Source organism: Aplidium turbinatum, chromosome 1 (genome assembly GCF_918807975.1).
Source record: "Aplidium turbinatum chromosome 1, kaAplTurb1.1, whole genome shotgun sequence".
NCBI classification, from domain to species: domain Eukaryota; kingdom Metazoa; phylum Chordata; class Ascidiacea; order Aplousobranchia; family Polyclinidae; genus Aplidium; species Aplidium turbinatum.
In genome coordinates this window covers 39,173,280-39,200,548 of record NC_137472.1, presented here as the reverse complement: position 1 = coordinate 39,200,548, position 27,269 = coordinate 39,173,280, and the positions used below count along the sequence as shown (strand labels likewise).

Genomic DNA, 27,269 nt, shown 5'->3' with positions numbered 1-27,269 from the left:
AATAGTGAAAAGGGTTGACTGAAAAAAAGATTGTCTAACATTTACACATCAATGCAGTTGAAAGCCTAAAAATTATCCCCAATACATCAATAACGTTTGCGTGGGTCCACAAATGATCTCAGTTCTAACCACAGTTTTAAACTTTAATCTTGTAAATTACTTTTACCATTTTAGATTTCTGAGTTGGACAGTTATTTTAATCTGACATAACATATCAAAATTCCATTAACATATCAATCATCGCAAATCTTTTGCAACATAACATTGTGATTTCATGTTTTACGAAAAAAGTTATCCAAACAATTCTTTTTTTTTAGTTTTTTTTTGTTTCAGTTTACTATTAGGCCTACTGTGAGCAAAATTATTTGTTTGCCTGTAATAGTTACATTTTGGACTTTTTTTAAACTACTTTTTCTTCTAAAACGTAGGCAGGCCTACACTTAAAAAAGTTCCTGTTAGCTGCGTAGTTAAGAAAGGTATAAGTAGGCTATGGCTTTTAAACGACATCTGGGCCGAAAGTGAACATTCCAACCCAAAATCTGAAGCGATACAAATTAGGTTACGAATGATTTATCCATAACAAAAAATATCAATGCGACCATTTTGAGCTATTCTTAAGAAGTTGCTAAATTGCAGTTGGGTAATTTTTCTGATTTTAAGTTCTTCCAGCGTGCATATTTCAACTATAAGGTCTAGACTTATTTGTGATAATATTTTTGACGACACTGCTGTCTACAAACCTAACTGGTAGGCTAATCTTACCTAGGCCTAAGAGAGGGAGGTACGGAGGGTATGGCGTACCCTTGAGGGCCCAGGACTGTGATTGTTGGAGGGCCCGAAATTGTAATTTTATAGTTTACGCGCAAAATTGTTTGGTTAAAACTATCCTAAACGACTAAATTCAAGCATAAAAGTTGTTATTCTTTAGTCCTGGGGGGGGTGGGGGGGCGTAATGTAGAAAAAGGGCTCGGAAAGGTAATTGAATTAATTGTGCGCAAATTAGGGGCCCAAAGTGGGGATTTAATGCTATACGTGCAAAAATGTTTTGTTAAAAACACCCTAAATTAAATCATAAAAGTTGGTTATTCTCTTGTCTGGGGGGGGCATTAGTGTAGCAAAGGCAGGGTTGAGAAAAACCAGTGCTTTTTTTAAAAAGCCCAACCCGCTAGTTTTTTTTTAAAAAAACGGGTATTTTTAGGCTTTTTTGTATTTTAAAAATTATTTGAAAACGGTAGTTTCACGCTTATTTCACTTCAAAATGAATTTCGGAGCAGGAGCCGGAGTGAATACTGTCGAAGCAGGAATTCAGCCGGAGTAAAAAAAGTGACTTCGTTCACTTCTGCTAAGCATGTGGTGAATGCAAAAGTTAATGAAGAAAGTTTATTGGTCAGATGATTAATTTGATTATGTTTTAACAAAATTTTATGTTTGAGCCTTGGTAGAGAGCTTGACTTGTTGTAGCCTACCAGATAGGCTACCGTACGCACAACACTCAGTAACGTTAACGTATTTAACATTTTCTACACACACAAAAAAAAAAAACTATTAAATCCAACGTTTTCGACACCACATAGTGTCCTCATCAGGAATAACTATATAAGCTTACTACATCTTAGAGAAAAAAACAAATGAATTTGAAAATTTTGCATTAAAGCTGTACAAGCGACACCTCTCAACAGCACCATCAACAACTGACACACGAATTCAATGTAGAATACACAAATAGGCGTGGGACAGATCACATGATATGCACATTGCACAACACAAAACACTAGATAATAGTTTTACTGCAGCCTGATACTAGCCTACTATTGCGCACAGATGTCCAATTATGCAGTAAAATGTTGTATGGTGTGCAATATACCTAAGCAAACATCACGCGTTTTGTCCAAGACAAAGAGGGTCCGAAGTGAGAGGGGGTCCCGGAATGACTCTTCGTACCCCTAGTAAAATTTTCTCTCAGAGGCCCTGAATCTTACTATGATATATCTTCAGAGAATATAGGGTTGATCTCCAACTATGATGAAGAGTTATGAAAACAGTTTGCTTACGTAAAAGGAAATATCGGTTTTGATTTTAGTTTACTTTTTGTTTCAAAAACATACATTGTCTCATTTCTGTCAACATTTTGCTCACAAAGTATATGCTCGGCAATATGCACTAATCAAAAACACACTGATTGGATATTCTGTGCCACAGAATGAATCGAACTCTACAGAATTTTGTTCCCGCGCTACATCTAGTCAAAATATCAGGTGTATAGAAAGCAAAAAGAGACAAGATAACGATGCGATGATCGTTGTAAAGATTTACTATTGTTGTCCACAGCAGCGAAACCTTTTGGGAATATGCAAATGTGACTATCCTTAAAAAGTCATCTTATGCATCAACAAATTTCGAGCAGTCTTTATCAGTTCCTTGTTGTTGTTTTTTCTTATGTTTGGAAGTTTTCCAGGAAGGGAAGAAGTATGAAAAAAATGAACAAAAACGATTTACTTTAAGAAGATCTGCAATTGGAATACCGTTTTTCAAACCATAACATATTATGCTGTATGTGCGTGTTGCACGCTTAGGAAAGAAAAAATAAAGATAGGATGCTTCTACAGAAGCTCAAAATTTAAAAGCTTACAATTTACATCCCATTATGAAGTTTTGTTTTGGCTGTGATCATTTGAAATTAATTACTATTTTAAATAAAAAAAATAAAAAAAACGATGATTTATTTTGTTAAAGTTTGTAGACAAGGTAAGTAGTCTACTTTCGCTTTGTTCAAAAAAATATTTTAATAGTAAATACAAAAAGGTTTTAGCAAGCTCTCTCTTGGACTACTACCTTAACGCGGTGAGAGAGTTTCAGTGTCTCGATGACCTCTAGAGCTATACTGGCGGGAGCATCTGCTCCTGGTAGGGCCACCCAGGCCAGGTTGGTCGAAAGGTAGAGGCCAGACAAAACGTAGTCCCTTGACCACGGCAGGAGAGTCCTCTAGTCCAGTAAGACAATATCCTATCCTAGTGATGGTGACACAAAATCAAATCCCTCTCTGCTAACCTGCCATGAGCTAGCTTGGAATCAGTACGGCTTGTGAAATCAATCACATGGAATAATATGTCAACCAATAGCATCGCAACTAAGAGGAGGTTACCTCCGGATCCTCGCATGTCGACCAGGAGACTACATCAGCAGCCCCGGACTGACGTGACAGTTACGACCAGGGGTTTACAACAACAGCCTCGGACTGATGTAAGACAAGGAACAGAGGTAACAAGAAGAAAAATAAACAAATATTCAACCTATGCACATACAATCCAAGGACAATCAATAACTTAAACAATCACGCACTTGAAACAATGATACATGAACTCGAAAATGTGAATTGGGATGTGGTCGGTCTAGCTCTAGCTGAAACCAAAGTCATGAAAAGCCAAATTACAATTTATAACACCTCTAATCACAAACTGTTCCTATCAAGTAATGAAACCTCTCGATCTAACGGAGTCGGCTTCCTGGTACTGCTCTCTTTGTGGAAGGATACCAACCTATCTGACAGACTTGCTGTGTTGCGTCTTCAAGGAAAATTCTCAAAACTAGTTCTCATACAGTGCTATTTCCCTACCTCATCCCACCGCGATGAGGAAGTCCAAGAACTATATGACAAAATCCAAGCTATCATTGACAACGTACCAAAAAGAGATCACCCCTTCATTATTGGAGACTTCAACTGCAAACTAGGTCAACTACTGTACATAAAACATTCCCGTCATCAATTGGAAAACACACTCTGGCGTTCGGAAATACAAGAGGAAAACTACTGGGCCAGTTCTGCGTAAAAAACAACCTCCAAGTCACTAACACATGGTTCCAAAAGAAATAAACATGTTGTTTACTTGGACCTCCCCTGACGGGAAGACAAAAAAACAAATAGACTTTATCCTATCACGCATCTCGCCCTCTAGACTTAACGTCCTGGCCAGCTCTACATTGAACACTCCCGACCTATCAGACCACAGAATTATACGTACAAAATTCAGAATAAGCTTGGCCTCAGAAGTAGAAAACAATCCAGAGACCCCACCTTATGAAACAACAAGAAGTCGCTGAACACTTCCAAGTAAATTTACAAAACAGATATGCCACTTTACAGCAAATGACAGATCCAGAGTCCATACAAGAAGCTATAACTGCAGGACTACGGAAAGCATCAGAAGTTGTTTTTCCCAGAACAATGTAACAAGACCAACCGAACTGGATGTCGCAACAAACTAAACAAGCCATCCAACTAAACATAAAATTAGAAAAGAACATGGATCCTCATCTACACAATACAAAATCGCTAAATCTGAGTCGAAGAAGCTCGTGAAAAAAGACCAAATAAAGCAATTAGAAGATAAAATTGATGAACTCAACACCCTACCTCCACACAAAATCTATTATGCTGCCATAAAAAAAACTTAAAACAAAACCTAAAACATCAGTTGGAGAATTAAAGATGCAAAAGGAAACATTCTCACGAGCAAAAGCTGTATCCTCGAACGTTGGGCAAAGTTCTATGAAAAACTCTATCATGACAACCCGCAACAGATACTCATCGATGACTATGCCGCTGACGAAATCACATCCATTAATTTAAAGAAGCGAAATATCTAATGCTATAAGCAACTTAAAGTATGAAAAATGTCCCGGTATAGACGGCATTTACTCGGAATATCTCAAAGCAGGAGGAGAACCTCTAATCACAGCATTGCTTCACCTCTTCAATTTTATCTTAACAACCAAAAAGATACCCAGCAATTTTAAAGAAGCTCTAATAATTTTAATCTACAAGAAAGGCAGTAGACTCGACTGGAGCAATTACCGTCCAATAAATCTACTCAGTCATATATACAAACTCTTTATCACTATTATTGCGGCACGCGTAAAAAATGACCTATATGCATCCCTCCCCCCTACACAAGCAGCCTACCAACCAGGAAGAGGAACAATCGAGCAAATCTTAGCGCTGGAACAAATTACAGAAAAGTCTATTGAATTCAACAATCCCGTCCATATCACCTTTATTGCCTTCAAAAAAGCGTTTGACAGTGTTAAATTACCCTGCCTTTGGCAACTTCTGGATAAAACTTCCATCAACAAAAAATACATCAACCTCTTGAAAGCAACGTACGACGACTCGAAAGTACTAATCAAAACAGACATCGGAACAACCAGACCAATCGATATTATAAAAGGTGTTTGCTATCCTGTTTTGCATCGTAGCTGCTGCAACAATCTCAGAAACAGAAAATGAGTTTACCACTGGATTCACCATCGGCGGTCATGTAATATCCAACTTAAGCTACGCAGACGATATGGCCATTTTGAATAATTCTAAACTGAAAATGCAGGAATACCTGGATGCCCTGTCAAAAAATGCTGCTAAATTCGGCCTCCAAATAAATGTGTCCAAAACCAAATGTATGACAACCGACAAAACTAACAACACACTCAATCTTACTATCTACGGAAAACAAATAGAACAAGTACCAGAATTCATATATCTTGGCCACCGACTATCCGAGATCAACGATGTAAAGACTGCAGCGCAACATCGAATTGGCTTAGGCTGGGCAGCATTTGAAAAGAACAGAAAGATTCTAACATCCAATAGACTCCCCATCAAACTGAAATCAAAAATTTTCAACACCTACGTTTTACCAGTCGTGCTGTAGGCTACAGTCTAGAATGCGTAAATTGGACATCATCAACAATGAAAAAACTCACTACCTTCCAAAATCACATCATGAGAAGCATGACCAAGAAAAAGATACTTGACCACACGAAAACAGAAGATCTTTTAACTATGACAAAACTACATCCAATTGCAGCAATAATAAAATCAAAAGTTTTAAAACTGTTCGGCCACACTAAACGATCACAATACGGAATCAGCAAAGTTTGCACAGAAGGCAAAGTAGAAGGAAAAAGAAAACGTGGCAGACAACCAAAACGATGGCAAGACAATATCCAATCATGGACCAGACTCAACTTAGCGACACTGAGCGAGTTGGCTCAAAATCGCCACTCTTGGAAGCAAATGAAATAACCCATGTTGATGCGCAATCTGCTACAGGCGGAGATGACGACTGATGATGAACACGAAACAGTCGTGAAATGGCGACGAGGTTAGATAGCCTACTGACTGCCAGTAGGTTTGATAAGGCTGGTCCACGATGTAATTTTGAGCCCTGGATGATTTCATACGTTTAAATCTTTAATCTTGGAGCTCTGAAACTAGAAGGTAACACCACAAAGCCGGATTTTTCAATGCCTCGAGGTATTTTATTTTAGTAAAGTTCGTGATTTTGTCTTCTTTTGGCATTGTCGGCTAATGTTTCGTTTTTGAGGTGTGTTTTTCTGAAATTGTTAAAGGCATACTAAATGAAATTTTCAAACGGGAATTAAGCATTAAAATGCGTAAACTGAACATTCAAGAATACATTTCAAAAAAAATTACCGAAAAAATTTTGTTTTCAATGGCACTGGCAAGGCCCAAAGTCCAATGTTTCATTTATTCTTAATTTTTTCAAAATGACCAAAAAGTGGAAACACTGCTCGAGAATACGTCACTATCGACAGCAATAACAAAAGCCATGTTACCACATCTGATGTTTTAACATCAGATCTGATGTTTTGAGCAAACTGTCTGATGTTTTGACGTTGAAATCTGATGTTTTGATGTACATACATACATAGCCTATACAGTTAAATTGCCCACAGTAACAACTATTGCGCGATCAGCTGATTGCTAGTCTATAGTGACGTAGACCGTACAGTCGCACGCTTCGCCCATTCTCGTTTTGAAAGCTCTGACAAAAGCGGAATGCTGATCAGACCGCAATGGGGCAAAATTTTATTGAAAATCGTTTTATGGTAGCAAGTTAAACGCAAAGAACGTGTACAATCGCCAAGTCAGGTTTTTCCTTTAGTATCCCTTTAAAGTCAAGGAGCCACATTTTTTTAAATGACTTATATTATCAACTTAATCTTCTACGTAATTTATGGCGAATTTACATTCAGAGAAATTGGCACAGTATAATAGTGCAGGGGTGTACAACTGTTCAAGTTGATTGTATTGCATCACAATGCACGTTGTTATGCATCACATTTGCAACATTGTTACGTTTACATCCTTTCCACACAGTCGTACTCGTGCTTCAATCAAGAGTCAATCACTCAGTAATATTTCTTGCTTCATTGAGGTAGGCTACTTCTGATATCAGAGACTCGCGCAAAACGCATTTATCAGTAAAATATCTTCTGAAATGTCGACGTGTAGTAAAAACTTTGTTGAATTCGCTATATCTTGGCATGTTTATTGTTCTTATAATTGTAATAGAGGATAATACACAATTCTAAGATTAGAATTTTGGTGTGACGGGTTTAATTAGAAATGATAAGACCAGCCATTTTTAAGAATACAAATTAGCAGTAAACTCTCGTGGCCAACCCAACAATCATTCGTAAAGTGAATGTGGCCATTTGGTCAAAAAGGTTGGACATCCCTGGTTTAAGTCTTTCATTTTTCATGTGTTCTTCTGATGTAATTTGCAAACACGTTTCATATTACATTCTATTTATTGTTTGTAAAACAAGAAAGCTACAGTAATTGTCTAGCAAAGTTAAGAAAAGCTTTAATTGAGTTTTGAATTTCTGAATTTTTCCAGCATCGATGTCGCTTCTATACAGCAATCCTCCAGTGAGCATCGATCTTGAGGGAGTACTTCCATTGTGCAATGAGTTAATTCGATAAAATCTTTGTATAGATTTAAAGGTATGCAATTTCTTAAAGGAGATATCAACCATCTTCCAATTCCGCAAGTGTGCAGCTTTGCATCGTACCCCCTGTGAAAACGCACATTTTTGAAGGGAAAAAATCGCTTTCAACCATACTGCTGTAAAAAAAGTAACGTAGGTATCTATGTGCTTTCAAAGCTTGAAAATTGCAATAAAACAGCATCAATAACGACTTCACACAACGAAATCATCACAGTCCCAGAAACTACTACAGGTTTCAGTACCGTTACTTTCAGAAATAATTGTGGCCCAGAACCAAACATAATTTTGTCTATATCAACAGAAATGACCAAACGGTATTGCTAAATCAGCTCAAAAAAGGAAGTTGGTAAGTGCAGTGCAGCAGTGCAGTATAGCAACCTGCATTGGCACCTCTTGAAAAGAAAATGGAGCATGACCAACATTAGCGCAAGAAATATAGCATCGAAACTTTCAATACATTAGTAATGAAATCGACGCTGATGTCTCTCTACCTCTGTTCTGGTTCCTCGGTTATTGAGGATAAAAATTATACAACTTCCTTCATTTAGGATACAACCAAACAATCAAATATAATGAACAAGCAAAATCAGTCAGGTTCGGAAACTTGTATAATTTATTGATAAGCTTTCGTCACCGTAAATACGGTTTCGTATCTTATTCAAATAGAATATATTTAAATAAAGATTCTGCATTTAAGGGGACAAAAGCTTTATTAATAAATTATACAAGTTTCCGAATCTGACTGATTTTGTTTACTTACTTCAATAAATTCCACAAAAATTATTATTCTGATAATGTCTTGTGGTAGTTATGCTAGGATAATGTAGTGTATAACCTACAACTTTAACTTAGTTTATTGTTAACTTTTGCCAACCTGCACGTGTTGTTATAGCAATAACCTTCAACTTCACGACAACTATAATATATCTTGTGATTAAGGGCACTTTGACGCCATAAATTTCCACCTGGTCTCGAACAATCCATATGTTCTCTGCAGGAAGATCTAAAACAAAAAATAAATCATAATGATAGCCACATGTTCGCTCGTCATCTTCATCAGATCATCAGCAAAACTAACTTCGCTAAAATATATGTTTAGTAAAACAAACTATAATTTAGTTCTAAATCTTGAAAGGCTTTCATCGAACAATAATCTTTATTAAAAATATTACAAACACAAAACAATGTAATACTAGGCTATGTTTTTTAATTTGCCCAACAAAATCGGTAAGTTTGTTAACTTAAATAGAAACTGCACAGTACCTTGAATAAATACTAACATCTCCATAAAATAACAAGGAATCTGCATCAACAATGAACAAGTCTAAAGTCTCGGGCGAGAAATAAAAATTGATCCCTGAAAAATCTTCCATAAAAACTCGATGCTCTTCAAATTGCTTGAAAAAGCAAAAGGCCTGGCAAAATATAGAATTAGTTGAAAAATCAGTTAGTATCCAAAAAAATATTGCATTATTTTGGCAAAATGTAATAAAACTCTCAAAGAATCGTTTTTCTAATTGTAACAAGCCTAACAAAGTATTACATTGGGAAACAAAGCTTAACAAAAACACTTTTAGTGGGTAACTTACGACTTTAAAGCATGTTGCTTCATAATTAACAAAGAAGACTACAATAGCTTACACAGTTGCATTGTTTTCATACTCAACGTAAAAGCAAGTGCAACGGCGAAGGTGCACTTAAAAATTCTTAGTACAGTACAGTAGATTCCGGCTATGCTTTAGTCACTTCAGTTGTGGTGACATTTTGCTATCCTATAGTGGCATATATCTATATCTATAAATGTTATCAAACTAGAGATAGAACTTGGCTATCCAGCAGTGTCTTCGACTGTGACTACATTTGTAGTGTCACTTTTTCAAAGAGGTCTCTTCAGGTGTCACTATAGTCGAGATTTACTGTATTTAAATTTAGGCTACAACTATAATTGGTCGAAGTTATTTCGTCTCACCTTCTTCGTCTGGCTTTAATCCAACGACGAGGAGTCGCCGGTGCAGATTTTTTATTTCTACGATAATCTATTGAGCACTTTTGTTTTTTTCAAAACTGAAAACTTCCAAGTCGATTGATGGAAACAAATCTGTATGATTTATCAAACAAAACGACTTTATGACTCACCTTTGACAACCATAGCACGGTGGAATAACCAGGATCAGGACTTCGTTCAATAAATTTTCTAAAGTCGTACGCCATAGCACAGCCCTGGTCGGTACCATTGCCACTACACAAAGGCTTTCCTTGTATCTGTGTCACCACGTACGTGACATTGCTTGGGTAGACGCATGCTCCGAGCAAATCAGGGATTCCTCTCCATTTTAACAATTTTAGTTTTCGCAAGTTGTCAATTTCCTTCTGAGCGGAATGATATCTAGAAGAAGGCAATTTCAGAAAAAAAATGAATTAAGATATTTTGGTTAGAGTCTAGTTTGAATCGGTTATAATAGGATACCGTTTTATTCAGCCGTATTCATACAACACACAACACTAACTTTAAAGCAGTGATTCCCAAACTTTTTCTAGTTTCTATTCGCGTACCATTTAGCAGTTTCGTAAAGTGTTCGCGTATCACCTACATCCAGAAAGTCTCAAAAAAATGCAATAAAATGCAAGAAAGTTTAACAAATATCAGCACAGGGCTCACAAAAAGATTGTTAATATCAGACTAAGTGTAATTAAGCTGTTTAGCTGTCGCATAAGTAGAAGACCAAATAAATAAAAACTACTAGGATATCGCTTGGTACGTCGCATGGCAAGTCTAGCAAACCTTTCCTAAGGCACTGGACTGGAAGCCAAACGCATAGGCCTTATCTTGCACGGCAAACAGGATTGCCATGTTGGCGGTTTTAACTTCAAATTTTAAAAATATGACGTTTCTTTAATACATTTTCAGATCAAAATATTGCACGGTCGCAACACCTTCGGCTATAGTAGTAATCATGCAGTTTACAAAATCAGTCCATAATGCAATATTATGAAAAGCATGATCAAAATTAAGGAAAAGTTGCGTTTTCAAACCTGCTTTATTGTAAATAGGCTACTGCGCATTGATACAACAAAGTTTTTTATACGATTTACAATGCTGGTAAAAATGTAAAAAATGCCAAAAACATATCAAAATACCAAAGTCAAAGTAGCTTGCCAAACGCATTGAAAAACGCTCAAACTTCTAAAGTTTGGCGTTAGCGACGTCCACCGGCGTTGCAACGAAAAAAGTTTGAGAACCTCTGATTTAGTTGCTGCATCATAAATACTCAAATTCCTCTCCAAATAAAATTAATTGTGATACAATAATGCACATTGTGTAATCTGAAAGTCCGCGCAAATTCTATTGTTTTGTTTTAACTGAATATTGTCAACTTGAGTGAGTTTCTCGTGTACCACCTGGAAGACTTCCACTTACCACAGTTTGGAAATCACTGCTTCCAGGGATAAAAAAACGATATTGGTTTGTGACGTTTCTTCAACCTGTTCTTTGATGTTGGATGATTTCAGTGTGTCAGTAATCACAGTCAATTTACTTTGGACACAAGGTAAGTTCTGTTTGTCTTTTTATTCAAAAGTTTGAAAGCATTTGGTTTCAATTAGAGGTGCAATCAAAAATTTGTCGTCATGAAATAATTAAATCTTATTGGTCACGTAGACACTTTGTACTGTAACTACGGTGGCTGCTTGAACTATGAAAAAAACATTTTATTGCATCATTTGCATGATAACTGAAAGAATAAACATCGTAATTTGTTTTTCTCAAGCAGCTTTCTCAACTCTCAAAAAAAAGCACCGTTACAAATACAAGTAAAAGAAAGTCTTTGGGAAAATACGGTAATAATCAACAATAAAATTATCTTTAAAATATGAACTTATTCATTTCGATGAAAGGTTTTAACCTCATCACCAACCGCGGTCAGAGTCATTTTATATATTACCGATACACTTCGCTTTCTGTGCTGAAATTCCGCAATGTTGCGTGTTTGACAACGACACGGATATGATGACCAGTTTGATTTAAAAGTGTTGTGAAATAAATCGCTTTATTGCCGTCCTTGTTTTCGTTTCTGTAGAAAGCAATTTCGAATATTATTTTTGCTGACGATAAAACATAGATTAAGGTGATTTATAATTAGAAGAAAAATAAATATAGCTAATATTTCAGTGTTAGTAATATACATATGTAAACATACACTTCTTATTTATGTTGTTATCATTAAAAAAAATACATCTTATCATAGTTATGTTAAAAAATATATGCAAACAGACATAATAATATATAGAAAAAAACTGTTAGGCTTATTACGTTGTTTAAATCTGCAAAAGTAAGCCAATATATGCAATGCATTGAAAAGCAAGTTAGATACATCTTGTTTTCACAACTTCACAAGGTTTACTTATAGGAAAAATCTGTGTTTTTGTCAGCAGACTTTCCAGCACCCAGGCAAAGGTCGTAATGGCAGCTTCGGCGCCTGATAACTCCATGCAAAAGCGACTTGCTAATGATGGACAATTGGACATGTGACACTGGAGCGTGTAACAAGAAAATTCCGGTTTGACGAGTTACAGTCGAATACCATGAAACCTTGAAAGAGAATTATTCTATTTCTTTCTCAACGTAAACTGTGTCACAAAAATGTTATCTTAATATTGGTGCATGTTATTATTTTGTTATTTGTAGCGTACAATAAGATAAAATCTTGAAGTTTTGGATGTGAAACCAAAAATGTTTCGATTTCAACGAGGTATTTTTTCTGTCTCCAGATAAAGACCAATATAAAAAATAAACTGCTACAATTTAGCTGAACGTAAACCCCTTACCGGTATTGACCTGCTTGTTTTGACTTAGCAACTTTTAAAACTCTGTAGATATCACCACAATTAAGCCACTCGCTGACAACCGGTTTGGTTTGTCCACGTCCACCAGAATGCATTGTTGCGTGACGGCTATCGAACGAATCTTCTCTTTTGAATTTATCAATTGATTTGTTTCGTTCAGTTAGCGAAGTAATAAGTTTGGCATTCTTGCTCGGTGTTGTCAAATCATGCTGAAGAATAACTTCAGGATGTCCGTTGGCAATCCAGCGTGGTCTGTTTCCATTTGTTTGAGTGCTTTTGTCACAAGTTTTGCGGAACGATAGAATTATGAAACATCCTGTCATTACACCAACACTCCAATACAAAGCCTTCGCGATGCAATAGTTTCGCATTGTTTACACACCAGAGCGTATTACTTGCCACATGAATCCATTTCATTTCAACTTACATTCTTCGTGCAACAAATACAATGGAGTAAAATCATACTGAACTGTTATGACACAAGATCTACCCAATATCCGATTCAGACCTGTAAAACAAGTAAGCAACAAATTTCTTCATTCATTTGTATGATTTCAGCGTGATATACAGTCTGATTAGTTATGATTACAGTGTCATTAGAAGTGCTGATGACGAGAAGAGTGTTGTTCTCTGAATCTTTCGCCACCTCATGCAAACCTTAGCTAACATATTTCTCTTAACTGCAACAATTCAATCAACGTAAATACGTGATTATTTGCAATCTCTATTGGAAACGTTGGGACTTTGCTGCTTGGATACCTCCCAAGCAAAGTTTCTACTACGTTATTGTATCAGTTGCTATTGCTGTGAAATAGCTGTTTTTTTCAAAAGCAATTTTACTTGTAGTAAACTAGTAAAGTGTGCGTAAAGTAACCTATATAATAATAACATATTTTGGGTTCTATCTAACTTGCTTCAGTGTAATTATGCAGACCGATTTTAAGAATCAATAACGTTTTCATATAATTCCTTCTTGCTTTGCGTTTATATTCCACAACAGCACATAATTGTGTACGACAAGAGAGTAGATTACACTTCAGTTCGGTGTGCGATAGCCAACTTTGTTCAATAAAAGTAGGCTAATGCAGAAAAACAGAGGGCCTATGGCCTTGGTCTCTAACCTGTGGGTCGCGATGCCACATGTGGGTCGGATTAAAATCGCAACCATAGGGTAAGTTATCGCAAACCCAGACAAAATTTAGCCGACCCCGCAACTTACCCTATGGTTGCGATTTTAATCCGATTTATGAGTAAGTAAACTTCAAAGATTTTTCTCCATACCGGAAAACAAAATGGATCGCACGTAAACGCTAAGTCTTTTTTTCAATTGGGATAGCTTCTTGAAAAGGTCGAGAACCACTGACCTATGGTATAATGTAGCCTAGTTAATGGTGGTTTACTTAGGCCTACTGGTGAGCTCACAGTAGAGGGCCTAGAAAAAATGGGGAACACCAGAATTTCAACTTAGCTAAATTCTAAGAGACAACGGACAATGTGCAAGTTAAGGTTCGAAAAAAAAATTAGTGTGGTGAAAAATCTAGTCTCTTGCCCCCTAAAGTATTTTGGCAAATTCATCTTGTTTTGGTATGATAAACGTTTGATAACTACGTAACACTTCTGATAGTTTGAGGACTGGTAGATTATGCTGTAATATCAACACTTAACCTAACGGTTCATAAAAAAATAAAAATCGCCATCAATTCTTCAGACGAATACATGAATCAATAGTGTTTTGTTGTTTCACTGCACTTGTCTGTTCAAACTTTTTATAAGATAGTAATAATCGTTCATTTGCGACTCAATTAGTTGCATTGTTCAATTGAACCCTGGTCTATGATTATTTTTGTAGCCTACATTTGATCCACTGCAAATACCAATCTGATTCAAACTAGATGCTTGAAATATAGGCTGTCTGATTGTGTATTGGCACTGTGCCATTTCAACATGTTTTAATCTTGTTGACATCGAGTTCTTCAGCTGATATTCTGCACTAAATAGTCCTTCAGCTGAAACAAATACAAGTTTTCAAAAATGCTTGGTTAGGTTATACTTTTCTCTGCTTTTCAACAATATCCAGTGTAGTTTTAGTCACTGATTTGCCTGAAATGCAGTAATTTTGTGTTTCTTTAGTGAATATAGCCATAGGCAACGTATTATAGCGACTGATATAGTCGTGACAAGTTTTGATTGCTTCCTGTGAATATTTCTGTGACAAATTAGCTATGTCTGCTTTGAGCAGAGCTTTCAAAGGTTCTAAACACCTCAGTTACTCACTTGCCGCCTCACCTTTTCTGCAGCAAAGTGAAGTATGGGTATTGGGTAATAATGATAATAAAAATCTAAAAAGTGTTGCAATGTGGCTTTCAGCTTATCACCAACACTGCAGATAGGTCCATATAGCTTAATCCTGGCAGTTTCCCATAGCCTATACTAGCATTGGGTTTGAACCTTAGGCGCAGACTCGGTCACCGAGTAACAGTTTGTAGGAATGTTGTCTGTGAGTTATTCCATCCACTAGGAGTTTCTTTTAAACATGTGATTTTGCTGTATTCTTAACGAGCAGCCCTTAGAGACTTTCTATGGTCGTTTCTCTGCGCTGCTTTTTATTTTATTGAACAAAATTACAAAATTACATTTAATTGACCCTAGAACAGTAGTAGTTTTTGAAGTTGTGCAATAATAAGTTTAATGTCGTGCCAAATCGTATTTTCTCAAATATCGGAAACCAGGGTTTTGAAATTTCGTCTCAAATTGAAATATTACTCATTCATACTAGTGTAAACAAAAAGTATTTCGAAAGTTTCCCAACCAAAAGTTCCTTTAATTTCAATGTATAGTGATTGCTTTGTCTTAACTTTGTTTGAAACTACAAAAATTTCTTGTGTGGTGCGCAAAAGGTTGTTTCAAATTGAATGCTACCAAAAAACTTGTTTCAGACAGACCTACTCCTAAACAGTTTGATTGGAACAGTCTGTGGCAAAAAACACGCTGGTACTCTTTGTTGATGTAAAAAGGTTACAAGGTTTTGTTATAAGTTTACGTAGGCTACATAATTTAGGCTTATGCTGTTCTGGAAGTAGGCTACATTGGCTAATCGTTTTGATATCTGATGGTCGATGAACTTTGACAGTAGTCGCCTTGCTTTCAACAAACTTATTTGGAAAAATAGAATAAAGCAATTCAATGGCAATTATAACGATGACGTCTTGAGTGCCGTACTTTCTGTATTTCTCGGAGTAAAAATCAAGTTTTTCTTTTTCTTTCAGGCGTTCTAAAATATAACATATCTTGTAAGATAATTGCTGTCTTCGGTAAAATTATTGACTGGACAAGCTAATTCGTTCTTGAAAGCACACTCGTTACTTACTTTGAATCACTTTAATTGCGGCACAGTATTACAATTACTTCGTTTATGACAATATCCTAGAAAACATAACACGTATACAGTAGGACTCCCTGAGTGGTTCCCAGCCATTTTATCGTGTCGTAGCCAATTTCAAATTTAAAGAGTGCACTGATAAAAAGCAATTGCGTTTAAAACCAATCATACATAAGCAAAAAATACAAATGCACGCCAACGCAAATAAAACAAAACAAAACAAATCTTTAACTAGGCCAAGTCACTTGGCCTAAATCAAACAATCAAAGCTCAGCAACTTGTGATCATTTATTTTAACAGAGTTTTCACCTCAGTGAAGGTGCTTCTTGGGCCGAACAACAGTGGAATACACGAGCAGAAAAAAAGCGAACAAATATTAAAACCAATCAACATGAGGAAGTCGACTTCGCGGTGGCGAAAGCTTAATTAAAACAAATCGCACTATATCTTGAACCTGGCTAATTTTGTTCGGTGTGTCTCCTGAATGCATAGATCCTTGAAAAAAAAAGATCATTGTCCGAAACAAAGAGAAATAATTTTAAAAGGTGGAGAGAGATCAGTTTCTTTTCTTCTTGACTAAGTTTCCTGAATCCATTTTTAAATAGAACTATAACAAATGGAACTATCAGCGCTTCCCGCATGCGGCTACTGAGCTATAAGAACACGACGAGTAATCAAAAGAATCGTTGTGAGTTCGAAATTCAAATATCTGGCGTGTTTTCACCCAATAGGCCTACTGTTTATAATAGCCTATAGTGCATCCTCCAATAGAAGACAATTGCTCAATCAGCGATGATGAATACTTGAACGTGTTTTGAAGAATTTTTTACTTTCACGAACAAGCGTTGGCTCAGTTGGCTACGAACAAGTATTCGATTCAGTGTTTTCAAGCTCAAGAAAAAAATGAGTAAATCGTATAAAGTATAAAAGGTAAACGGTAAACTAACGGTGGAAGTTCATCATACAAGAATATTTAATAAATTTTTAGCTTTTTTAAGCTTTTGAAACTTTGCAAGCATCTTGTTGGCGGCATCACAGCTTTGGGAAATAGAACAACGATCTTGTGGGAAGTATTCCATCATACATTTGCGGATACGTTTGTATTCGTCGACAAGCTGTTCAGGAATGAAAAAACGCACTGGCAACACCAGCCACTTGCCAATGCCGCACGTATGCAAGGACGAATCATATCCTCTGAAAAATAAAACAATTTGTTTCATGATTGCACAGGGAAGCTAGAGGTTAATTTACCATATTGAGAAATTTTAGGTTTGGGATTTTGAGGGTAATGAAAGCAAAAGTAGTTCAAGCTTCAGCTGACGTTAGACATGAAAGAACAAAACTCCTTACATTTGTTTGCACAGCTACACCATTAATATTTTATAAACTAGTCCGCATTAATTGATCCCAACTCAAGTTGATCAAAATAACATTTGACGAAAGTATTTGTCCTTTTTGCTGTGGTACTGTAGGGGAACAATTAAAAAAAAGGTAGGCCTAGGTTAAAGTTAAATGCAAACAATTTAGACCTCAATAAACGGACTGTTAAGTATCAATACATAGTCATGCACATGAAGTCTAAATTACCAAAAAAATTTATAGTGTGCCCCATTATGAATTGACGAATTTGTGCACCCAAACGGACTGCGATGAATTGTCAGTATTAACTTTTTAAGTTTGTTATACCTGAATTAGTGTCAAAGTCATATTTATTTTTAAGGACAGCAAGATAAAAGTATTAGAGGCGAATACCCCTCAAGCTTCCCATGGCTACATCCCTGCTACATTTTAATCCAAAAAAATTAAAACTGTTTAAATGTAATACTAATGATACGATTATTTAAATTACCACTTGAAAAAATTCAAATTACGTTTATAGAGGTAGTTTCCTATAGGTTAAGAACCACTGTATTACGGCTTGTTTCAGATTTGCTGACGGTTTTCAAAACAAATGGGCAGTGACCAAGTTTATGTAATTGTTGTAGGCTTTAACTCAAGAATGTTATGCTAACCTGCATGTGTTGTTGTAGCAGTATCCTTTGAGTTCACTACAATTGAAATAAATCTTGTAATTCAAAGCGTTGGATCTCCACAAATTTCCACTTGGCCGAACGCAATCGAAATTTTCTCGGCATGACGATCTTATAATAAAAATCATTTCAAGCGTTACGCTATAATAGCATTGCAATTACATTTTATTTATTCTTTCATACACAAAGCTTGAAAAAAAGATTTTTCATCTCGATTCAACAGCAATGGTTGTATTTTGAAATGAAAATAATTGTGTCATATGTTGGAAAACGTAGACTCTAGAATTTGTGTTAAAATAAATGTATGCCCTAATACGCCATTGATCGATCATGGTGATGATATCATCTTATTGTTGTAGTTGCACTATGAATAGTCGATAAAATTCATGATTAAGTCACATAGAATAAACTTTTCTGTCATCATTTGAGTGGTTTGATTAAAAAATTTCCTATATAACGAGAAAAATACTTTTCACACCTTGAATACATGCGAGTATCTCCATAAAATAACAAGGAATCAACGTCAACAATGAACAAATCTAAAGTCTCGGGAGAGAAATAAAAATTGATTCCTGAAAAATCTTCCATGAAAACTCGATGCTCTTCAAATTGCTTGAAAAAACATAAAACCTAACACAAGAAACAGTCAATCAGCGATGATAAAAGTTACTTTGAAAACTGCGAGAAACAACATTGTTGCAAAAAAAAAGAACGATTCAAATGTTGTACATTGCAAATTTTTCATATTTCAATCTTATTCTACTTATTATTTTCAAATTGTTTGTTATCACATTTAAAGAAGTTCACAGGAAATGAACTTTCACAAGATAGCCTACGACGCAGAAACAATTTAATTTTTTTTATTGAATTTAGATTTATCTTGTACTATACTATGAATAATTTATTGATCAGTGCTTTACTTAATTTATATCACATTCACAGTATCTTTAATATGACAACATATATAACGCAATACCGACACACCAGAAGCTCATGAAAATATAGGCCTACTGCACATTACATAAAAAACAGAATTTCGACGTTAAAAGCTTATTGCTAAAAATCCAAATAAGTTTGTGAATTGAGTAGGCTACTTATAATGAGCTTTGAAAAAACATCTTCACAAAATACTAAACATTTTTTAAACTCTTTTCACAGCTTACAATTGTAATCATGAAATAAACTTACTTTCGATAGCCAAACAAGAGCTGCGAATTTGCGATCAGAGTTTTCTTCTATAAAACGTTTGATTTCGAGAGCCATTGCACAGCTCAAGCTGGTTCCCGTGCCAGTGCAAAGTGGTTTCCCAATTATTTGTGTGACGACGTATGTGATGTTTTGCTTAAAGACACAGGCCCCTAATAGCTCTGGGATTCCTTTCCATCCTAATGACTTTACTTTTCTTAAATTTTCTACTTCCTTCTGTGCAGAATGATATCTGTGTGAAAATATTTACAACTCTAATGTGCATTCACAGACTATTTTCAATATTCTTTTTCTCAAAATATTGTTTGAATTCATTTTTAGAGAGTGGCCTGTACATAAATAAGTTCTAAAATAAGATGTGCAGAGTTTTTTACAAGTAACAATTTTTTGCGCTTGCTATTCCTAGCTAGGTCTACAGTGTTTCAGCCGATCAAATTTTGATCAAAGTTTCAATTTTAACTCCCCAAACATAAGTTAAGGGAAAGCTAGTTATGTACCTGTACATTTCACTTTCTGAACTTGCATTTTTCAACATGGCATGTTTCACAACAACTTTTATGCGGTGATCAGTTGGGTTCGATATAGTGGTAAAGTAAACCGCTTTGTTTCCATCGTCTTCATTTTCTTTTCTGTCAAGTAATCAAATAATCTTTTCTGTCTTATCAAATGAGACAGGACCCGGAAAATCATAACATTGACATTGACGATAAGAACTGAAGTATTTGAAAAAAAGGAATGAGCCCAGTTATTAAGGTTGTCAGTTTTACGTTTCTGTGCCCACTATAAAAGTGTTGCTTGTGAACTGTTTCATTCACTGTAAGTGACACTGAATTAACAATAACTTCCCAAACAGCTAATCGATTGCTTTTTTTACATTGATTTTACAGACGTTAAATCATTGTAAAAAACAGTTGATTTGCTGTCTAAGATCTGCAATAGTGCTAACAGCACACACGATAGTTAAACCACTATTGCTTGACCAAGTCATATTTTATTATTTGAAAATCCAATGAAATCAGTTTAAGAGTGATTAGTAAAGGCATAGGCTACTTATTTGTCAAAGTTGGTAGTCCCAACCAAAAGCTACTTTCAGCAAGTTACCTTGTCATATATGACAAAATACATACTGGGAGCACGTGTTGCTTGTTAAAAATACTCATATCATGATTAGGCAATGCGAGAAGAATAAACATGGAAACTTCATAGAAGCTTATCATTTAGCAAAATGTCTCCATTGTAATGCTTCAAACGTAATGTAAAACGGAGGAAAATAGCCCCTTCTAGTAACAGTTGTGTTAAAAAAGAATTTCATTGATAATACTGCTTTTCTCACTTGTATTGTCCAGTCGCACTCTTTTTGACTCTGTCTAAAATTTGTTGAATCTCATTGCAGCTGAGCCATTCATCATCAATGTTTTTTAAATCACTTGAATGAATTTCAACTTCTTGTTTTTGTTTTTTTATGAACACTTTGTCAGTTTCAGCAGAGAACTGAGTACGATCAAAACCTTGAAAGGACGAATGCTTCCACTTTTGTTGTATTGTCCATTCATAATCGTGCAGTAATTTCGTGTCTTGTATTGTGACACGTACCTCTGTTTGACAATTTTTATCATTATTCAAAAATATCAAACAAGCTGTTGCTACGCCAAAGCACCAATACACCAGTTTTTTTAGAAAACGTTTTCTTACTTTGGACATTTTGCAACCTACACTCAGCAAGTGTTGTTACTATAGTCTGTGTCAACGTAGATTTTGTCAACACATCGTTCACAACAAAATGTTTTTTGTTAACAGTACAAAACTGTTGACAAAAATCAAAACTTATAAGTGCAGCTACAATTAAGACTTTGCCTTTGTTTAAGAAAGACTGTAGCCTAATGTACGCGGCTGCCTCTCTATATCGGCTAGGCTACGACTTGTGGCTGCGCTAAATGAAAACTTACGTTTTACTACATTTACTATTTGCATATTACACGCCCACAACCAGGTGCTGTTGCGGTGTTGTGGCTAAGTTTTTGTTATATGTAGTTCAATTTTATTCTTACGTAAATATGATACCACATAGACTACCTTACGCTGCGGCAGTTCCCTAAAGCTATTTTGACGTCAATCTTGCGCTGCAAATATATAGGCAGCAACTGGCAAAACATAGGTATCTTCGAAGCTCACATGTAACCATATAGCCTATGTAAAATTCAAACTGCCTTGCGTTGGTATTCTTTCCTACTATAACAGCAGCAGCTACGACACTTTCAAAAATAAGAGGTTCTGTTGAAGTTTTCTTAGATTCGATTTTTTACTTACCTTTTTACGATTTGCTAAATACGCTCAGTGGAAGAAATTAGTTGACACAAAATAATTTAATATCACGCAATCCTGCTTTTCCTCGTAGGCAGCCAGAGGCTACAAAATATCTTGTCGCGCGTGTTTTATCGCGTTGGCCAATTATTCCACTTATTCATCAATTGGCCGGAATCGTGCAAAATTATGATGGATTTAGGTGAAACGAAAGTTTACATAAGTGTGATGTTATGATGACATGGGACCATTTTTTATTTCCTATTAATCTTTATTTGTACTTTGTGCAAAGCTGAAACCAAATTATTTTAAAATCTTTGATGAAATTTAAATTCTTTGACCATTAAAGTTTAAGGTTTAATAAGTTGCGGTGTTAATGTTAATGTATTTAGCGTTAATGTAGCGCTAGTTGCTTGCCATAGCATGTTTCGACAATACATACTTTACGACAACTTTACAAATCATTTTTTTGTGCTTGCAAACAGGTATAACGAGAAAACGCTAGAATGGTTTCTGCACTTGTCATCCGCTAACTGCTACGGATATATTCGTTTTATTTTATTCCATCTATAATTACTCTTCGTAATCGACGTATTTGAGACTGCTTTGAAGCAGGTCATATTAAAAACGCTTTAATAGCGGTTGGATAGCTGAAACATTGAAGAGCGATGGCTACATAGCAATTCTGTTCAGTTGAGCTATTTTCAAGCCAGATGTTAAACTGGCTATCCATCCAAGTGGTTAGGAGTCCCAATTTTGGGTTTTGACCAATAGTACACCAACCGCTGGCCTGAAGCCTTAAGGACAGTTGTAGTCAGTTTTGAGTAATCTATAGGCTACAGTCTATTAGCTGGTAATATTTTACACTAAAACGTTCTGTAAATTTTATTTAAAACGATTCAATTCTGCTGTTATTTGTTTGCAAGCAGAATGCAGAGAACACCGATTTTGTGGAAGTCCCATTGTCATGCATGAAGCTATTTTGCTGCAAGTGTGCACTGATTGTTCGGGAACAAAGTTCTGTAGCGCTGATACTATCCATTGTCCGATTGCGCACGTGTGAATAGAAGAATCAATTCCTCTGCAACAAAGTAAAAAAAAAATTTTAAATCTGAAAAACATTTGTGCGATTCAAAACAATGAAAACTATTAATACTACAAAAAGTGCTCAATGCCAAGCAAAAAGGCAAAGCAGAGCGAATTAAATTAAATATAGTTATTGCTATCTGAAGCCTTTACAAATTGTTTCACCTAACGGATCATCAGAAGGAATTCAGGTTTAGAGGTTTTTTTTGCAGATTAAATTACAGTTGTAATATTTAATATCTTCTCAGGAAGTACAGGTTTAGAGGTTTTTTTTGGCAGATTAAATTACAGTTGTAATATTTAATATCTTTTCAGAATTATCGATTCTTAACTGGTTGCATGTTTTTTCAGACCTTCTGATGATCCGTTAGGTGAAACAATTTGTAAAGGCTTCAGATAGTAATAACTATATTTGTGTGATTCATGTACTTTCAGAAGCGGATCCAGCAAGCAACCTTACAACGTGCAATTTAAACACAATGATGTTTATATCCAATCTTGCAAATACACCGTGAATAAAGCTACATTCTCACCTGGATCCGCCATGGCAAGCTTTAAAAAATATGAATAACCTTTTCGACACTGTTTGTGGGCAAAAATTATCTATGTGTTTGTTGCAAAAGCTTTTTTGTAAGTGTGTGGCAGTGTGGCACTGATGCATAGACTATCCTTATCACTAGAGTTAGGATAGTGAATGCTTTTCTTAAGCGCTTTTCATGTAGATTTGCTCCAAATCTTGTTTTATTGTACTTTAACCAAACCTGCATGTTGCATTCACGCAATATCCTTGTAATTCCTTGCAAGAAGAGTAAATGCTTTCGTGAAAACCTTTCCATAAATACCCAGTTAATAATGGACATCCTCCATTGCTTTTGCAAGATGTTCTGATAAAAATATTGTGGTTAAGCCAGCTTAATTTTATAATTTTTTAGTTGGAAAAATTAGACTTAGATTTGATTCCAAATTTACAAATAATTTTTCCCACAATAGAAATACTACCTTGATAGCAATAGATCATTTCCATAAAATATTAACGAATCAACATCTACCACAAATATATTCAACGTCTCCGGAATGTAAAATACATTGCTTCCGGACACATCTTCCATAAGCACATTATGCTTTTCAAACTGCTGAAAAAAGCAGATGATCTGAAATATAAATTTAAATAGAGTTTAATTCATACGTAAAGCTTCTGTTAAAATTATTGTAGCAAGGTCTACTTATGTTGGTCATGGTCTATTGCGCTAGCATGCAAATGTTACCGTAGATCGCTATGCCTTAAATGTAAAAAAATGTAACAAAAAAATTACCTGAAACATCACTAATACTGTACAGTAGTTGCTCTACGTTTATTGAAACAAACTAAACTAGAGTTCATCAAATGTTTTGAAAACTAAACTGTTTAATCTTTAGTGCTAACACTGTTAATACTGACAGCGAATAATATAGTAACTTACTGTAGCTACATAGTCACCAGACGAATGCCAAAAAAATTACATAACAAATATTGATAATACATTAATTCACACGATTAAGTTATTACTTTGATAGAAATAAAGAATAATTTTAACCAATATCCACATCTGGAGTTAGCTTTTACTTTGGATAAAAATTTTAATGTTGCTAGTTTAGAACCAGGCCTTTTGTGAAGGTCCTCAATCAAACTTGTGAGCTTCGTGCAATTCCTGTCGTAACCAGACCCATTGCACAAAGGCTTTCCCGGCACGTGTTCAACCACATAGATGACACTTTTTGTTGATATGCACACTCCAAATAAAGATGGAGCACCAATCCATTTCAATGATAACAGCCTACGAAGGTTTTTAACTTCTCGTAAAGCAGAGTGATATCTAAAAGGAACGATAATAAGCTCGATAAAGTCGTGCAATTTTACTTTACACACAATGTCAATATTTTATTGTGGGCGATCAGTGATTTAGTAGAAAGGTGAATTATTTTTTAATTAATAAATCCTGCTTGGTCACTCCTGACCATTGCACAAAGCCGTCATTTACAAAGTCTGATATGGCATGGTCGCTGCCAAGGTTTTTGCAACATCGCTTCATTCAACAAGTGTCACCGCAAAGAAAGATGTGCTCAAAGAGCTCAAAGATGCGTTTTGTACTTCTATCGATTTCACACACTAAGAGCTTTGACTCATTTCTTTGTTTACTACGAGTTGAAAGGTGAACACTGACTTTGCTTACGTAAAATTGCCATTCTTTAAGGTTTTGTGAATAAAAGCAGATTTGATGACAACTTGAATTTGTTTTCCATATGGATCTACTACAGTAGAAAGAAAAACTGCTTTATTGCCAAAGGCATTTTCAGACCTGCAAATAAAATTTGTTGTAACCAGATAGTTCAGGCAAATGAAATTTACTGATAATAGGATAAAGCGTTCCATCTGGGCCAGAGTAACTTTAGTCTAAAACCTGGATCGTTTTCCAACAAATTATTATTGACGTCTTTGACACAAAATGAAGTAAGATTAACACATGTGAATCTCAAAATTACACTGCTAAGCTTGCTATGCTACATATCAATTTCGATCTCATCGACCTAAATCTTTGGACAATGACAAGCTGTAGGTGGATAAATTGTAAATGTAAATGAGATTTTAAACAATATTATAATCTTTGCGACGTTAAATGATACATTTTGTTTATCGAAAGTAATTAAGATGTTATCATTCACATTTTCTTTTGTCGTACTGATGTTCGGCCTTTTTAGTTGCTGCTGCTTTTCGAAGTGCTCTCTTGATGTGTTTACACGACATCCATTCTTCAGTACCAATGCTTGGCAATTTTGATGACCTGATAGATGTAACTAATGTTGAAGGCTGAATATACAAGCTTTCAATTTCAATGATCAGTAGACATGACTAGTGTCAAAAGTAGTAGTAGCCTATAAATAACACAAACTGCTTGTACGGAAGACTGTTATTTGACAAAAACTAACCTCTTTGCTTCTGATAATCCTCGAATTTTTTTGTTCACATATTCTGAATGACTTGAAATTTTTCTATCTCGTTTTATAGCACAACATGGAGTTGACTGGCTTCTACTCTTTGATATTGTCGTTGGTTTATTGCTACCATCACAAAACCTCCACGCATTGAAATACTTAACTGAGGTTTTTTCATCACAAATAATTATGCTTTTTATGTTGAGTAGCAACACTATAAAAAGAGAAATTAACAAACTTGCAACTTTGCATTTTCGTCTAAAATAGCACATCAAGCTAACTTTACGCTTGCTCAACATGTGACGAAATCTTTTCTAGACTGCATTTCATGCAACAGCAAATGACTACATGTTAACAACACGCTTTCATTTGTTTTCCGGTCTGAAATGTCGATCACGAAGTGATCAGCTTCAGTTATTGCTTTTTCGAAGATGCAGTGAGACAGCAGTTGAAACGACACACAAAAGAAGGAAAAAGAAGCAATCCAGCATTGTCTTCATAAGCAATCCACCGGCGACCCAGCTGAAAGTGGGAATCAAGCCGTCTCAAAAACAAGAAAATGGCAATCACAAAAATACAACATTAGGCTATTAATTTTAGAAAACTGGCACTTTTTATGGAAGTGTGGCAAAATGCCTTCTTCTTCGTCGTATAAGCATTTAGGGCCGAGAGTTTAGCTTTTTATTACTCCAAAGTTCACCATGTTTTCAAACTACACTGGTAAGTTACTGGAGATCAGCCAGTCTTTGGTTTCATCATCCAAGACAGGCAGACCTTCCACTCCGTTAAGTGGCCTGAGGATGGTGCAATTGTTGATAATGTGGACTGCGGCTTGTTCCTCAGCACCACATTCACAAGAAGATGAAGAAGATATTTCCCATTGGCGCATGGTTGAGCGGAAAAGCCCAACGCCTGTACCAAGACGATTGCGGTGCGCCAGTGTCTGTTTCAGTAGCGTCATTCCGGACGAGCAGGTGTCGGCGTCGGAGATGAATAAATGGGGTTTGGTGGTACTTGACTTCTATTCAAATTTCCATTTATGTTTCGCCCAATTAGCGCAAAGATGTTTTATTTGTCAGCTTCCTTGAAAAAACGGCGCGATAAAACATTTACTGTATGCCTTTAGCTGTATTGGCAGCCATATCATCACACCAGAACAAGAGTCGATGAGAAAACACAGATAGACCGATCAGCTTTGAATCAACATCTCACATTTGAACCTACTCCAAAATAGCAGTGGAATGTGAGGTACCGTGCGAAATTTGGTGTTAACTGATGTACAGTAGTTATTTGTAAATTAAAAACATGCAGTGATTTAAGAAAAATCATGTTATCTTACTGAACCAAAAATAAGTGCCTAACACAACTATTTTTCTCTCGCTTTATTTCTGGTGCAATGGCTCATTAGGTATGGACCACTGAGGTAAAGAAATGTCTGCATAATGAAACAAATGAAGTTTTCTGTTTGTTGACATTGAATGGCTGGATTCGCTTGACTGACATTGGACATGAATAGAAACGGGAAAATGCAGAATGTTTCCAGACACTGCGTTTGGTGAGATGTTTTAAACATTTAAATAGTCTTGCATACCTGTAAGAACACAACCATGAAAGAGGATTGCAAAAAATCATTAGTGAAGTAC

General features: G+C 35.7%; 4 protein-coding genes across 4 annotated transcripts; 1 reads left to right on the top strand and 3 right to left on the bottom strand.

Annotated features, from left to right (window-relative positions):
- The first annotated feature begins 3,347 nt into the window (after positions 1 to 3,347).
- Positions 3,348 to 3,827, top strand: LOC145765576 (protein CFDP2-like). Its single transcript, XM_082577415.1, has one exon. It carries the CDS (start codon positions 3,348 to 3,350, stop codon positions 3,825 to 3,827), a length of 480 nt encoding a protein of 159 aa, XP_082433541.1.
- Positions 3,828 to 7,417: 3,590 nt separating this feature from the next.
- On the bottom strand, positions 7,418 to 13,082 carry LOC145781655 (uncharacterized). The gene is made up of 6 exons (XM_082593333.1): positions 12,637 to 13,082; positions 11,754 to 11,882; positions 9,949 to 10,198; positions 9,076 to 9,227; positions 8,687 to 8,815; positions 7,418 to 7,878 (listed from the first exon to the last, which is right to left on the bottom strand). Exons 1-6 carry the CDS (start codon positions 13,023 to 13,025, stop codon positions 7,668 to 7,670), a joined length of 1,260 nt encoding a protein of 419 aa, XP_082449459.1. The 5' UTR covers positions 13,026 to 13,082; the 3' UTR covers positions 7,418 to 7,667.
- A 3,873-nt stretch (positions 13,083 to 16,955) lies between these two features.
- LOC145765566 (uncharacterized) lies at positions 16,956 to 20,378 on the bottom strand. The gene is made up of 6 exons (XM_082577404.1): positions 20,371 to 20,378; positions 19,767 to 19,898; positions 19,252 to 19,501; positions 18,542 to 18,693; positions 18,046 to 18,174; positions 16,956 to 17,227 (listed from the first exon to the last, which is right to left on the bottom strand). Exons 1-6 carry the CDS (start codon positions 20,376 to 20,378, stop codon positions 16,993 to 16,995), a joined length of 906 nt encoding a protein of 301 aa, XP_082433530.1. The 3' UTR covers positions 16,956 to 16,992.
- A 2,077-nt stretch (positions 20,379 to 22,455) lies between these two features.
- Positions 22,456 to 26,587, bottom strand: LOC145765556 (uncharacterized). Its single transcript, XM_082577394.1, has 8 exons — positions 26,401 to 26,587; positions 25,865 to 25,884; positions 25,374 to 25,501; positions 24,867 to 24,992; positions 24,260 to 24,509; positions 23,656 to 23,807; positions 23,418 to 23,540; positions 22,456 to 22,651 (listed from the first exon to the last, which is right to left on the bottom strand). Exons 1-8 carry the CDS (start codon positions 26,585 to 26,587, stop codon positions 22,456 to 22,458), a joined length of 1,182 nt encoding a protein of 393 aa, XP_082433520.1.
- Positions 26,588 to 27,269: the final 682 nt, after the last annotated feature.

Excerpts from the sequence above, each read along its gene's own strand:
- LOC145765576 (XM_082577415.1), top strand. The coding sequence starts at position 3,348 with ATGATACATGAACTCGAAAATGTGAATTGGGATGTGGTCGGTCTAGCT.
- LOC145781655 (XM_082593333.1), bottom strand. The coding sequence starts at position 13,025 with ATGCGAAACTATTGCATCGCGAAGGCTTTGTATTGGAGTGTTGGTGTA. Across the intron at positions 9,228-9,948 it reads CCGTGCTATGGTTGTCAAAG|GCCTTTTGCTTTTTCAAGCA; the intron begins GTGAGTCATAAA and ends ATATTTTGCCAG. Across the intron at positions 8,816-9,075 it reads GATGTTAGTATTTATTCAAG|ATCTTCCTGCAGAGAACATA; the intron begins GTACTGTGCAGT and ends TTTTTGTTTTAG.
- LOC145765566 (XM_082577404.1), bottom strand. Across the intron at positions 19,502-19,766 it reads TCAGAAAGTGAAATGTACAG|ATATCATTCTGCACAGAAGG; the intron begins GTACATAACTAG and ends ATTTTCACACAG. Across the intron at positions 18,694-19,251 it reads CTCTTGTTTGGCTATCGAAA|GTTTTATGTTTTTTCAAGCA; the intron begins GTAAGTTTATTT and ends TTCTTGTGTTAG.
- LOC145765556 (XM_082577394.1), bottom strand. The coding sequence starts at position 26,587 with ATGACGCTACTGAAACAGACACTGGCGCACCGCAATCGTCTTGGTACA. Across the intron at positions 25,885-26,400 it reads GCCACTTAACGGAGTGGAAG|ACGAAAATGCAAAGTTGCAA; the intron begins GTCTGCCTGTCT and ends GTGCTATTTTAG. Across the intron at positions 25,502-25,864 it reads ACGAAAATGCAAAGTTGCAA|CCTTCAACATTAGTTACATC; the intron begins GTTTGTTAATTT and ends TTGTATATTCAG.